Source organism: Tupaia chinensis, unplaced genomic scaffold, assembly GCF_000334495.1.
Source record: "Tupaia chinensis unplaced genomic scaffold, TupChi_1.0 Scaffold148019_1, whole genome shotgun sequence".
Lineage (NCBI taxonomy): Eukaryota > Metazoa > Chordata > Mammalia > Scandentia > Tupaiidae > Tupaia > Tupaia belangeri.
Window position 1 is genome coordinate 1,549,585 of NW_006207869.1, and position 13,327 is coordinate 1,562,911.

General features: G+C 38.9%; 1 protein-coding gene across 2 annotated transcripts in view; it reads left to right on the forward strand.

Annotated features, from left to right (window-relative positions):
- The window catches only part of EPHA4 (EPH receptor A4), a 192,427-nt gene extending 182,833 nt beyond the window's left edge, over window positions 1-9,594 (forward strand). Inside the window, exons 15-18 of one of the 2 annotated variants that reach the window (XM_006170111.2) lie at window positions 19-212; window positions 3,050-3,205; window positions 3,539-4,459; window positions 9,057-9,594. In XM_006170111.2, coding sequence (XP_006170173.1) covers window positions 19-212; window positions 3,050-3,205; window positions 3,539-3,653 — 465 coding nt within the window. In that variant the 3' untranslated portion in view covers window positions 3,654-4,459; window positions 9,057-9,594. Of the gene's footprint in view, window positions 1-18; window positions 213-3,049; window positions 3,235-3,538; window positions 4,460-9,056 lie in introns of those variants that run through there. The other variant, XM_006170112.2, reaches the window with a different exon arrangement.
- The last annotated feature ends 3,733 nt before the right edge of the window (window positions 9,595-13,327 follow it).

The window sequence follows — 13,327 nt, forward strand, 5'->3', positions numbered from 1 at the left end:
TCTTGTGGTCTCCCATAGGTGATTAAAGCCATTGAGGAAGGCTATCGGCTACCCCCTCCGATGGACTGCCCCATTGCACTCCACCAGCTGATGCTAGACTGCTGGCAGAAGGAGAGAAGCGACAGACCTAAATTTGGGCAGATTGTCAACATGTTGGACAAACTCATCCGCAACCCCAACAGCTTGAAGAGGACAGGAACAGAGAGCTCCAGGTCAGCCATGCTTACCTAATAGTGATGTACGAGAGAACACATCAGAGGTAGCAGGCAGGTGGTGACTCCCTTCACAGCTTTCTGTTCTATAATCTGAGTAACTTCTTTCTTAATTAGTGGAGTATTGAAAATAGTTCTATTCACCAATTTGAAGGCCCTAAGACCTGCCAGTCCTCAAATAATAGTAAGAAAAAAAAAAAGTGCATGTGTAAATTTAAATAACAGCAAACAAGTTAAAAAAAAAAAGTGCTATTTTATGTTGCCAGACTGAAAATTTAGAAAAGAGGATGAAATGTACTTTTGGAGGACATTGGGACTGTTCCTTGAAAAGGTCAAGGAACACTGTAAGAGTAAAAATTAAGGATTAGAGGACAGCTCTTTAAACACTGTGATTTTAGGTTGACTTACAAAGTGTTCATTGTAGCAAGAGACTCATGAGGTTTCAGTTCTGGTTTTCCTTTTTTGAAGCTTCCAGATTAGAAGGAAACAGGCCCAACATAGAAACTTACCAAATTAACAGACATTTAGATGAATGTTCGAGAAGAGTTTTTTTTTTTAATAAAATGAACCATCTATGAAGAGGCAGTTATCCCGAAGAGGATCTTTATGCCGCAGTTTGCCCAACCTCAGCCAGCCAGGATCCCCTGCGCACCTAATGTGTATAGGGAGACCTTGAGACACTTACCCAAGACACTCCCATGTGGGCATTACGTCATTGCTGCACCACTGAACTGGGCGAGCTCTTGGAAATCACACTTAGACAGTCAGATATTACCTGTGCTACTTGGTAACTATGTGAACTGGGCGGAAAAATGTCTTCTAAAATTTTTGAGCTTGTTTTTTGTCTTTCTGTTTTCCAGAAGAGCGAAATAGGTGAATATTAGATCTCCTTTCGAGGACTATTTGTCATCTTTGCTTCTGAGATAAACCTCCTCTATGTTTTAGATCTTCCGCCCCAGAGTCCACGTTTTTGTCTGAGGGTTCCTAAAGCCAGTTATTAGGAGTTTGGTGTTTCCTCTGCTAGCATAGGCAGTTCAGCCACTCATGTAACATAATGACTGCTTTGTACCAATGCAGAGAATAAATCAAGGTATTGAATATACTTTTCTCAGTTCTTAATTATTCTCATTGGTGGTACTTAAATAGCTTTGATGCTCATTACTGTTCTCTGATAATGAGTTGTTAGACTAACATGCTGTGTGATTCAGCACAAAATTAGCCAAAAGTCATAGTGTTTCACAAAGAGCACAAAGACTTCTAGAACAAGGAGGACCCTTAGAGTTAATTTTCATGCTAAGGTCATTCTGACCTTGTCAGGCACTTAGAGCCAGCATGCTAGTGCTCTTGGCTTAAAGTTAGAAATAAATGCAAATTTCTTGTATAACACATATTTCTATATATCCATCATTCAATTACATGTCTAAATTCCTTGTGGTAATCTTTATGATTGATTCATAATCAGGAGAAGAATTCAATTTTGATTGTACTTGCTGTAAACACCTGCAGATTTTCTTCTCAGAAAATTGTCCTTAATTAAAATAATGAACATAAAAGAAAAAATCACAATGGCAAACTAATATTTGGACATAAAACTGATTGATAACACACGTTTTTGCTAAAATATGTATGCAAAAAGTAAGTAATACAAATAAAAATAATTTAGGTAAAAATGAAAATTTAAAAATGGAATTGGATTAATTTTGCTATGTAGAAAAAGATCAAGGCATTAGATTGACTTAATTTTGTTTTTACAAGAAACGTATTTTGAAATGGTAAAGTGCAGTAACGACTTAAATATTTTATTCAAACACAGTCTCAGGATGAAAACTATATCTGAATATTAAGATCAAACATATCCTATAATTTTTACAGAGAATGGAAGTTTAATAAAATAGAACTTAACAAGTAGCAGTATTGATATCCAGGTGATTCTAGTAAAGACTGTATGAAATACCCCTGTGAAAGTCAACCATAGGTTTATTAAGTAGTTTGATCATCGCAAAAGACCATAATTCTTTTAATATATTCTATCATAAATAGGTGATTTATTATATATCAATGTCATGAAGAATGGTGGAATTCACTCTGGACAGTGACCTAATATAAAACACCTGGCCTGAGAAATGAGTAAACTAATAAATAAGTTAATAAGAAGTTCTTTGAATTTGCTGAAATCATTATTTAGGAGCTCCAGTAATGGAATACAAGAAGCACATTCCACAATCCAAACAGTGATCAAAGTGGCCATTCTTTTTGCCAGTCTTGGCACACGTGCTGGTCAGGCATGGATTGATTAAAGAGGGGATTAACTCCCTGCTGTCCCACATTTGTCTGAATGCACAGAGCCTGCCTACAGACCTGGCTGGAAGCATGCTGGACTTGAACTCTCACTGTTTTGTCTGCTTCCATCAAGTTTGGCAGACTGTAAGCTAGGAATTTTCCTTGCTCTTTCTTCGCTAAGGTTTCCATAGTTTCTGAATGAAGGTCTGTGATATTCAGGACTGGCAGGGACCAAACTTTTTTTGCACAGACTGAACAGGTTTCAGCCACAAGAGCTCCCCAATCTTTACCCCAGGCCAGGATGTTACATGCTCTGCTATGAGCATTACTGCTCTAAGAGACCCACATGAAACAACTTACAGGGTGATTAATACATGCCTTAGCAGCTTTGCAAAATTAAGGACAAAAAAACACATGCTTACATTTAACAGTGTTATTCCATTAAAAACCTTCCTTGGCTTTTTGTTTCCCCTTGCTTGTCCTATGCACTCTGACTTCTGAATCTTCTTGACTCTTGATAGCTCCTGTCTGCTTACACTTTCTCATTCCATTTCTAGACCCAACACTGCCTTGTTGGACCCAAGCTCCCCTGAATTCTCTGCTGTGGTATCAGTGGGCGATTGGCTCCAGGCCATTAAAATGGACCGGTATAAGGATAACTTCACAGCTGCTGGTTACACCACGCTAGAGGCTGTGGTGCACATGAACCAGGAGTAAGTACTCAGCGATGTAACACGAAAGGGTAAATCTAGATTTAATAGTATTTTCCTTTTTTTTTTGCTTTGAGCTGCATAATCATCCTACTCATTAAAAAAAAAAAAAAAGAAATCTGGAATGCCTCTCATTTTGATTGAGTATAATTTTACACGGCCTCTGTAAAGCACCTACATTGTTGCATTAAATTGCTTACTGAAACATTTTTATACACCTGCCTTGTTGTGCTGTGTTAATTGTGGCTGATTCAAATGTGTGTCTGCATGAAGATCCCCAAAAGAGTCCCAGTCCCCATAACTTTTACTTTCTCTCTTTTCTCACCCTACATACAGTGACCTGGCAAGAATTGGCATCACAGCCCTCACACACCAGAATAAGATCTTGAGCAGTGTCCAGGCGATGCGAACCCAGATGCAACAGATGCACGGCAGGATGGTTCCTGTCTGAGCCAGTACTGAATAAACTAAAAACTCTTGAAAATTAGTTTACCTCATCCATGCACTTTAATTGAAGAACTGCACTTTTTTTACTTCGTCTTCGCCCTCTGAAATTAAAGAACAAAATATCTGCAGCATTGCTTGGTGTACAGATTGCTGAAACTGTGGGGCTCACAGCAATGACAGCCGGTCATTGGAGTTAGACCTGGAATGAACGGTTTCTCAGAAGTACTTCTGTCCATCACCAGTCTGTAAAATACATGTATCTATATAAATAGAACACTGCCTCCAAGTTTTGATGCTGTAGTTCGCTGCCAGATTCGGAGCTTCTCTGAGACATCCTTGGTCCTCTCTGCATTTGGAATTACAACTGCGGTATTTTGCTTGTGGCACAAATTACAGTCATCACTCTTTCACTGGAATGAAGACCATGCCCGGGGACATATTTGAAGGACTCGATTGTAGCTTTTGGGGCTTGGTTCATCCCATGGAAAAAAAAAAAACAAACCTAGGTGAAAACCACATGGCTCATCAGTGTTGCTCTTCAGTGCTCAGGCCACCTGGAGGATTACTATGACATAGGGGAGGGGCTGGAAAGGAAAGGAAAGTGGATTTATAAAGAAATACAAAACCCCAAGTCCCCAAACCCCAAACTGGACAAATGAGGTCTACGTCTTTGGGCCTGAGGCTGTACCATATACAGTCTTGTTTGGGGACTCTACATACCAGTAACTACCTTATGGATAGTGGGCTGTGACAATCTTGAACAGGGAACTTTCACATTTCCCTTCTTTAAAGCAACTCCAAATCTGCAAGGTAAGTCTGAAGAACAAGCAAATCTTTCTCCTCTGGAGACAATTTTGCTTAAATTTGATCTCACTTGAAAGACTAAAGAGTAAATATGATTTTACATCTATCAGATATGTCTGGGTTTTCTTTCAGGACTTCAGTCCTTCTTGACTATGAGAGGACCCAAAACAGCATGGCTCCCTGCTATTTGTTCAGAAAACAGAGAAATAGGAGCTCCCTGAAATTAAGTTCCAGAGGACGGGTTTTGGGCCCCCGCTGGCTGTGCTTTTACTCATGCAGTGTTCCTATTGTCCTTTAGTACCATTGATTCATGCCACACCATAAGTAAACTGTACGTTCTGGTGTGTTTTAACTGTGACCTGTCACACAAAGTCAGCTGTAGAATTTTTCTTCAGATTGGCTCTCAAAAACTTTCAGATTTTGGAACATTTCTGATTCCCAAATTTTAGATCAGTGATGTTCAACCTGTCCTAAGAGTGTTTTCCATTAGAATTTTCTTTCCTGCTTCAGTAACCTCTATACTGAGTAGTATCAGCCTTTCAGTCCAGGAGGATTTTCCAGAATGCCAAGAGTGAGACTTGCAATTCACTTTGAGTGTCTCTTTATTGGAAACTTGACCTGAAAAACAAACAAACAACAACAAAAAACTACTCTTTTCATTCGAAACTTTCAAGGCTTATATTTTATGTCTCAGAATTTTCTTCTTGAAACAAGTGAATTAAATCACTTTATTCATTCTTAGAAGCAAAGGGCCTAAAATTTGAATTGGACACATTTTAATTCTCTAACTCTCTAATTTTTATCACTTTTAAGCAAAAGCTTGGCTGACTCCCCCCCACACACACACACACACAGCCCAGGAAGGGCAAATACTCTTGCCAGAGAAAGAGACAGAGAGAGGAAAAGTGAGAAATGAACCTCCACACACATACTCCTGGGAAGATGGCCATGACACAACCCCTTCTCCATCATATTCCTCCTGGCGTTTTGGGCACATGTGCCTAGCATGATTTTCAAGCTGATGGGTCCAGGACTCAAACCTCACAGTCAGTCATCCAGCACCTTCACCTCCATGCCACCTGCCGTTGGGGCCATCAGCTTGGCTGATTTTAATGACCTATTTTTCCCTTAGTTTTATACTGAACGTGATGTCTTATATAGCAAAGAATGCTCAACTTGATGCTGTCAAATCATGACAGTATAGTAAAAACTTTTTTTTTTTTTTTGCAACATTAGATATAAAAGCTTTTTAGCTCAGAAGGAATATGAAATTTGTTACTAAAACTACTCCAACAATTTTTATCACCACTGGTTGAAGTCAGTGCATTCTGGATATTCATGCTAAAACTTGACAAATGTAGGCTAGTTTTTTTGCTTGTTTTTTTTTAAAATATTATTTTTTTCTTTCAGTAAAGCTGTGGAATATTTTATTTCAATCTCCACAATTTAATTCCACTAAGATAGTATTATGGAATTCAAGAAAAGCAGAATGTTACCTGGTGTACATTAAATCATCAGAAGTCTTGCTTTCTTAAAATCAACAAATTAAGATTTGAGGTATTTTTCTGAACATTGAACATCAAAGCAGAACTTTCCAAAAGAGAACGTGTCCATTCTAAATTATCCTAACAAGTGAACATTACATACCATGCTGGGCTCGTTACTGCTCAGCAGGTATCTCTGTAAATGAAATAATCAACTGAGGATTGAGAGAGAGGTAGAATGCAAACTCTCATCTCACTCAAAGGTCACCCTTTAAACCTTAATGTTTTAATACATACATAATTAGAGCAAGGCCGATGGAAAGGCCAAAAAAGGACTTCCCAAGTATCCAAAATAATACCCCGTAACAGTTAAGAGTGTTAACTATCTGCACTGTCTCTCAAGTTTTAGAAGGGAAACGTGAGAACAATAGGAAGGTTGCCTTGTTCCCCAGGGCGTGGAGCAAGACTCTGGCATCCAGACAGCTATGGATTCTTAAGCCAACCGAAATGTTTACACTGGGAAGTGCACTCCACTTTTCTTTATAACTCAGTTCCTCCACCTGTAAATTAAGGAGATAATGATACCTTCATAATAATACCTTTCCTAACACATGGTGTTGAAAGTGTACATGAAATACTCTTATGTAAAACACAGCAAGCTCTGCAGAAGAAAGGTATACTCTTCTTCCAACATTGTCCAAGTGCTATTCATGCATCTTTCATTTGTGATCCCAGATGGTTTATTACAACATGCCAGAGTGGGGTGAAGTGAAGTTCAGTAGCGAGGGGCCATGTAGATGAAGCATCCTCACTTTAAAGGATTTATGAGAGTTTGGGAATAAATGTGTATCTATACAAAAGGGGGCAGACCTATCAAATTACTCTGCTTGGGATAAACGTGCATTGTTTAGCAGTGAACTTTAGGAAATTGTGATTTTATAATTAGTAAGACAGTGAAACATGCAAGTAAAACTCCACTGCAATGACAGGAATGGGATGGTAAAGACGTTCTCATGTCTGCATGACCGATGCAGAAGTACAATCCTTTGTTTATTTAGGCACCATGGATTCTCTTTAACTCACGACCTCACATAGACCACATGCTTTGTCTGGTCTCTGTTCAAGAAGTCTCCCATATAAAGGAGTTCTTGAATTCAAAGGAGAGGAGAAGGTTTATTTTTCAACTCTTATTCTGGCATCAACTAGATATAACCTTCACTTTCCCACAGTTTTTCAGACACACAATCATTTTCACATACACACCAAGTCCTCAAGTTGCTCACTTAGTATTACAATTATATTTACATATTATGTGTTTATATCCAGGTATTAAGTAAAGAAGGGGGTTGGCGGACTGAAAGAGGATGAATATGTTTATGACAACCGTTCTTGCTCTGTACAAATGAAATTTCTAGTAGTCAAAGAAACTTATCATCCAAAAGTTTGCGTATTCACATGGTGTGAGTTACACTCCAAACTTTTAAGGTCACATTTATGTTCTCCTCATCTATCACATAAATATATGCCTGACTAGTGAAATTTCTCACACATTCTACATTTGATGGAATTATTGATTTCTAGAAAGAGCATCTGGAAAAATGTACCTGATCCCTTTTCTTTCATCTTTTTATAACTGTCAATATGAATAGCCTCAGTATTGACAGGTGGCCTACTGAAGATATGGGTAGTAAAACTTAATATTAATGATTTAAAATTTCTTCAAAAATAATTTACATCTGAATAATTTATGAGGAAATCTTATTTCTATCTATAAATACACCTAAATGTTATCTACAAGTTAAATATGCTCAGTTATCCCAAGAATATGAAATTGTATTTATTCCTTTCTGCACTGTAAACACCCACATACAGAAATCAAATAATTGATTTGATGACATAAGCCAAATCATCTGTAAAGATGCATTTTGGTCTCAACACCTGCTCTATACTTGAAGCTACCATTCACAAACACAAACCTTGAAATGGGAGATGTAGTCCAGGAACCAATCTTGGGTAGTCCTCACAAAGGAAAGAACTAACATTGCTTCTTTTTGTGAGTTGATTACTTGGCAAATAAGAGGACAAAGAAGAGCCATAATTATTCCATTGTTTTGTGCCAGCCACATTCAATTGTGGACTGATCTCTAAAATTCCAGGCCTTGGCTGGTTGGTTTTTGCTGTGCTGTAGGAGGTGTAAGCCCTGAAGACCTCCACCATTGGCCCAGTGAGTCTCATTGTGCCCATGCTCTACATTCTCTCTCTTCTTCCTCTTTGCATCTAGAATCTCTGGATATTTTTCTAAATTAGACACTCCCATTCATCACAAAATACTTTCTTTAAAAAAAAAAAAATCAATGCTTTTGGGACCAGCAGTTAGCGTAATGACTATGTCACTGGACTCCCATGTAGTCGACCGTCGTTCACATCCCGGACCTGGTGGCTTAAAACTCACGCCAGGTGCATGTGTGTGCATGTCCAAGATCCCGAGAGGAGAATGGAAGAGAAGGGATTGCGGTGTGGCCATCCCCCTGTGGGATGATTTCTTGCTTTCTGGCTCTCTGTCTCTCTCTGTCTGTCTGGCGAGCGCACGTGCCTAAAAGAAAAAAAAAATAGAAAAAAAAATCAATGCTTTTCTGGGATGATTGCTTGCTTTCTGCCTCTCTGTCTCTCTCTGTCTGTCTGGCGAGCGCACGTGCCTAAAAGAAAAAAAAAATAGAAAAAAAAATCAATGCTTTTCACTTCATAGTTTGTATTTTGTCAACCATTATTGTTGACTATTGGTGAGTTGTGAACCAAATAAAATCAGGATTTTCCAAGAGAGGCTATTCAACAGATTAAAGTAGGACTAGAGATTCAGACTTTGTGCATTCTAATCCCAGCTTTGCTACTTCAGAGTGTATGAGCTGTTGTAATTAAACTGCTAAGAAACATTATTTTTTGTTATTATAATTGTTATTTTTTCAGAGGTATAAGTAAAGGTGTATGATTTCCCTTCTGCACTACTTTTACTGACCCATACCAACTCCTATAAATCTGTATTCTTTCTCACAATGTTGGTTGACAATTAGCTGGTGAAATTGGTTGACGTTTTGTCTAAAGTCTTGTTCTTCTCTCTACAGGGAGTAGATTCTGCTATCTTGGCCTCACAGCCCTTCCTGTTGATTACAAAGCCCTTGGAAGAAAACAGAACACACCCTCCTCAGTTTCTTCTAAATGTGTTTCTTCTGCTTCTATTATGCCAGTTCTGGGGCACAGGCACTGATGAAACAACACCCATACCTGAAAAGAATAGATGTATGATTTTCAAATACCCTTTCCCAGTGAAAGAAACAGCAAACATTTTAAGATTCAGCATCTGTTCCCCACTTGCACTGAGGAATGTACTGTCTCACAGCACCAGCTCTGCAGAGCCCTTGTTCCCAAACTCCTTGTGGTTTTATTTATATGTATTTCCATATTCCATTCCTGTACGTCACTGTTGCATTGGTGCAGCAGCCAGTGACCCAAGGCAACAGGTCTTATGATGGACGCCAGATCTGGTGCCACTTCACACAACAAAGCCAGTTCCATGAGCTGCCTAAGATATGCATTGCTGAAGTAACATTTATCCAGGGTGTGCCATTGCAGTGATATAAATATATTTTTTCCTAGACTAAATATGAGCTGACTATCTCTTTTGATGTGTGTACATAGGTGTGAATGTGTGTGTGTGCGCGTGTGAGTATGTGTGTGTGTGTGTGTGTGTGTGTGTGTGTGTAACCTCATGCTTAGAACTGCCTGTGAATGTTGTGGAATGCTATACCTGGAGAGTTCTGGTTTTCCACCAGTTCCAAGATAAAGAGCCACATGTTACAGAGGGTCTGGAGACTCTGCCCATCCCCTTGGAAAGACAACCTGGAAATGTTAAATGTCCTGTATCTACTAGTGTATTTTTTAGCTGCCACACTAACCTTAATAAGTAATTTTACAGCTTTGGACAAAGGCATTTTTCCCCTTAATGATGGAGTAATTTTAGAACATAGATTCATTCAGGTGACAACCTATCATCAAAAGCATGAATTCTGATTAAACTCATCTGAATCGCCAATTCCTTGATGGAGAGCAAGAAGGGGATGGAATTTGTCTGGGAACCCCATGGAGTACAAGTAGCCTTTGTTTTCCTGCATAAATGGACTTGTTGAATGCGAACAAATATATGCAATTCATATACTTTTGGAGATGAACGTAGATACGTGTGTCAGCTTTGAAATGCTGTGTCCTGGATTAATACTTTGTCTCCCAATGTCACAGAAAAATACATGCCAGTGACTCTTGAGATTAATGTAGCCGGACTGAAATGGCCTCAAGCCATTTTAAGTTCCCAAATTACACGGAAAGTTCTACAGTAATTAATATGCAGCTAACTCCTGTTACCCTCAGAACTGCATCAGCCTTCCAGAATCTGAATCCCGATGTGTGAAGATTCAGTCTTGATATGATATGTATACCAAACTCCAGCCAACATACTGCCATTTTACATAATCTGAGTGGCTGCCTTGCTTATTCTAAACTGTGGTTGCAGAAACTGTGGCCATTTATATAAGCTATAACATCAAATCAGGGAAAAGTGGGGAAAAATATTCTGAACCCTATATTACTCAATAAGTAGAGAAAATCATCAATATTTATTACATTCTGACAGGGTGTGTGGCATTGTATTCTCATAACTATGCCAGAGTGACAAAGTTAATTCACCCCTTTTTGGGGACCTTAATATATTTTTAAAGGGATGTGCCTATGCATTGATGCCTGAAAAATATGTATAAAGAAATGAGATTGAATCTCTGAGCAGATCATCTTTCCCAGAGGTGAGGGTAGGAGGTCCACTTCAGGAGCTATGTCTAGCCCCTGAACAAGCTCTGGCCCCTTGAGCTTGGGTGTGAAATCATGCTCAGATCCTGTATTAAGCAGCATGAAGCTGTGTCCCCCGCACCAAATCAAGTAGCTTCACCGTGTGTCTGCTGGCCCCAAGTTACTTTTAGCAGTCTTACTAATGAAATGTTTCGATGTGTTTAAAAAAGTTATTATTTTAAAGAAAAGTGTGCTCCCAACACTGCTGGTGTGTGTGTTCTGAGACTTCTTGTATCCAATCTGTGAAGGATATGTGTATTAATCCATACACGCATATAGCCTCAATACTTGTCTGAAGACACTTAAATTCTGACCAGTAAAGAAAAGTTCTAGAAGCAATATTTTCACTGATTTAGCATTCTCCAAACGACATCAAGCATTGATACACACTGAAGAGTGCATTTATTTTTTGTATCACTCCAAGTATGTTGGAATATGCAAGGACTGTGGTTAAAATTAGAATGTATAAGGCATATTATAATTTAGTTCATACTGAAAAAGAAATTAACAGAACATTACTTGATTCATAAATGTTCCAAACGTTGAACGATCTCTCGAGTTAGACATAGATTTTCTATTTTGTTTTGTCAAGGTATTTTTCTTCCCTTCATGAACTTTAGGTACACATAACTTATGTCATTTATTTATGGTCTTTTATACCTAGTTTGTAAAATTGTAAAATAGCAAACTAAATGCAAAAAGTTTGCATTTGAAAATAATAAAGTAGTTGCCGTATACAAACCTGGAATCTGGTTGTCTCTTTTCAGTAACTTTTGCCTACGTATGGTTTTCTAAATTAATTTTTGTTTGTTTTATGAAAGCACAAATTCTTAGGTTCTAATAAGGTAGCTATCCTTACAGTATAAAAACACTGACTTCTAAATGGTCCTCACTCTTGAGAACAATGCATTTGAAAATCTGACTTAGAGTATATGAAATCCTATATCCCATTGTAATTAAGACTATGGACTTTAGGGGACCAGCAGTTAGCATAATGGCTGCGTTGCTTAACTCCCACGGTTCGAGTCCTGAACCCGGTGGCTTAAACTCATGCCAGGCACATTTGCTTGCATGCCCAAGATCCTGAGACAAGAATGGAGGAGAAGGGATTGTGGTGTGGCTATCCTCCCAAGGGATGATTTCTCGCTTTCTATCTCTCTATCTCTCTCTGTCTTTCTGGTGAGCACATGCATCCTAGAGCAAAAACCTCTCTCAAAAAAAAAAAAAAAAAAAGAGTATGGACTTTGGCAGAAATTCAGACTCCACCACTTACTAATTATGTAGTCTAGGGCAAGTCTCTTAACTTCCCTCTGCCCATTTCCTTGTTTGTGCAATAGTAATTAAAATGCCAAGAGCTTTTATAAAGATTAAATATATCAAAATGTTTAACACAGTGTCTAGCATTTAGCGAGAACTCACAAATAGTAGCTATTCTCAGTAGTCATGTGATAGTATAAACAAGCTCTTCTCTAAGATCCCCAGCTCTATGCCCTCTCTCACATCTTTGTTACTAATACAAGAAACCAGTACTAATCCTTGTCTGTGGCTTTTAACCTGAGATCCATGGGTTCTTGAAGGAGCTTTAGAACTGCAAAGGGTCTAAGACAGTCCCTAAAACTACACAAATGTTAGTGGGTATATTTGTATATGTGCTTAACAAAGAGGTTTCATAAAGTCAGTTTTTTGAAAATTTGGGCTTTTGCATGTAAGCTTGCCAGTGAGAGAGAGACAGAGACAGAGACAGTGAGAAGGAAAGAGAGAAATCACCCCCTAAAGGGTATGGACACACCACACTCCCTTCTCCATTCTCTGCCTGGGATTTTGGGCTTACACACACACACACACACACTCAGCATGATTTTCAAGCCACCAGCTCTGGGACTCAAACTGTGGTTGGTCATGTGAGAGTCCAGCAACTTAATCATCATGCCACCTGCTGACCCCAAATTCTATTACATTCTTATAGAGTATAAAAAAGATTGCTTAGGTTCCACAGTTTTAAAAAGTGCTGTCAGGACAAGCAGGTGGTGTGTTGGTTAAGGCACGAGACTCCTACATAGCCGACCATGGTTCAAGTCTCCAGCCTGGCAGCTTACTTTCTCGCTTTCCTTCTTTCTCTGTCTCTGTCTCTCTCTGATGACCACATATGCCCTGTAGCAAAATTAAAAAAAAAAAACCTGATAATAATAAATCATATTAAATTCATAATAAAAAATATCATTAAAAAAGGTGAGTGCTTGGGATCAGCAGTTAACATAATGGCTATGTCGCTGGACTCCCATGTAGTTGAGCACGGTTTGCGTCCTGGACCCGGTGGCTTAAACTCATGCCGGGTGCGTGTGCGTGTGTGCCCAAGATCCCAAGAGGAGAATGGAGGAGAAGGGATTGCGGCATGGTCATCCCCCCATTGGGGGGTGATTTTTCGTTTTCTGCCTCTCTGTCTCTCTCTGCCTGTCTGGTGAGCACATGTGCCCTATAGTGAAAACCTCTCAAAAAAAAA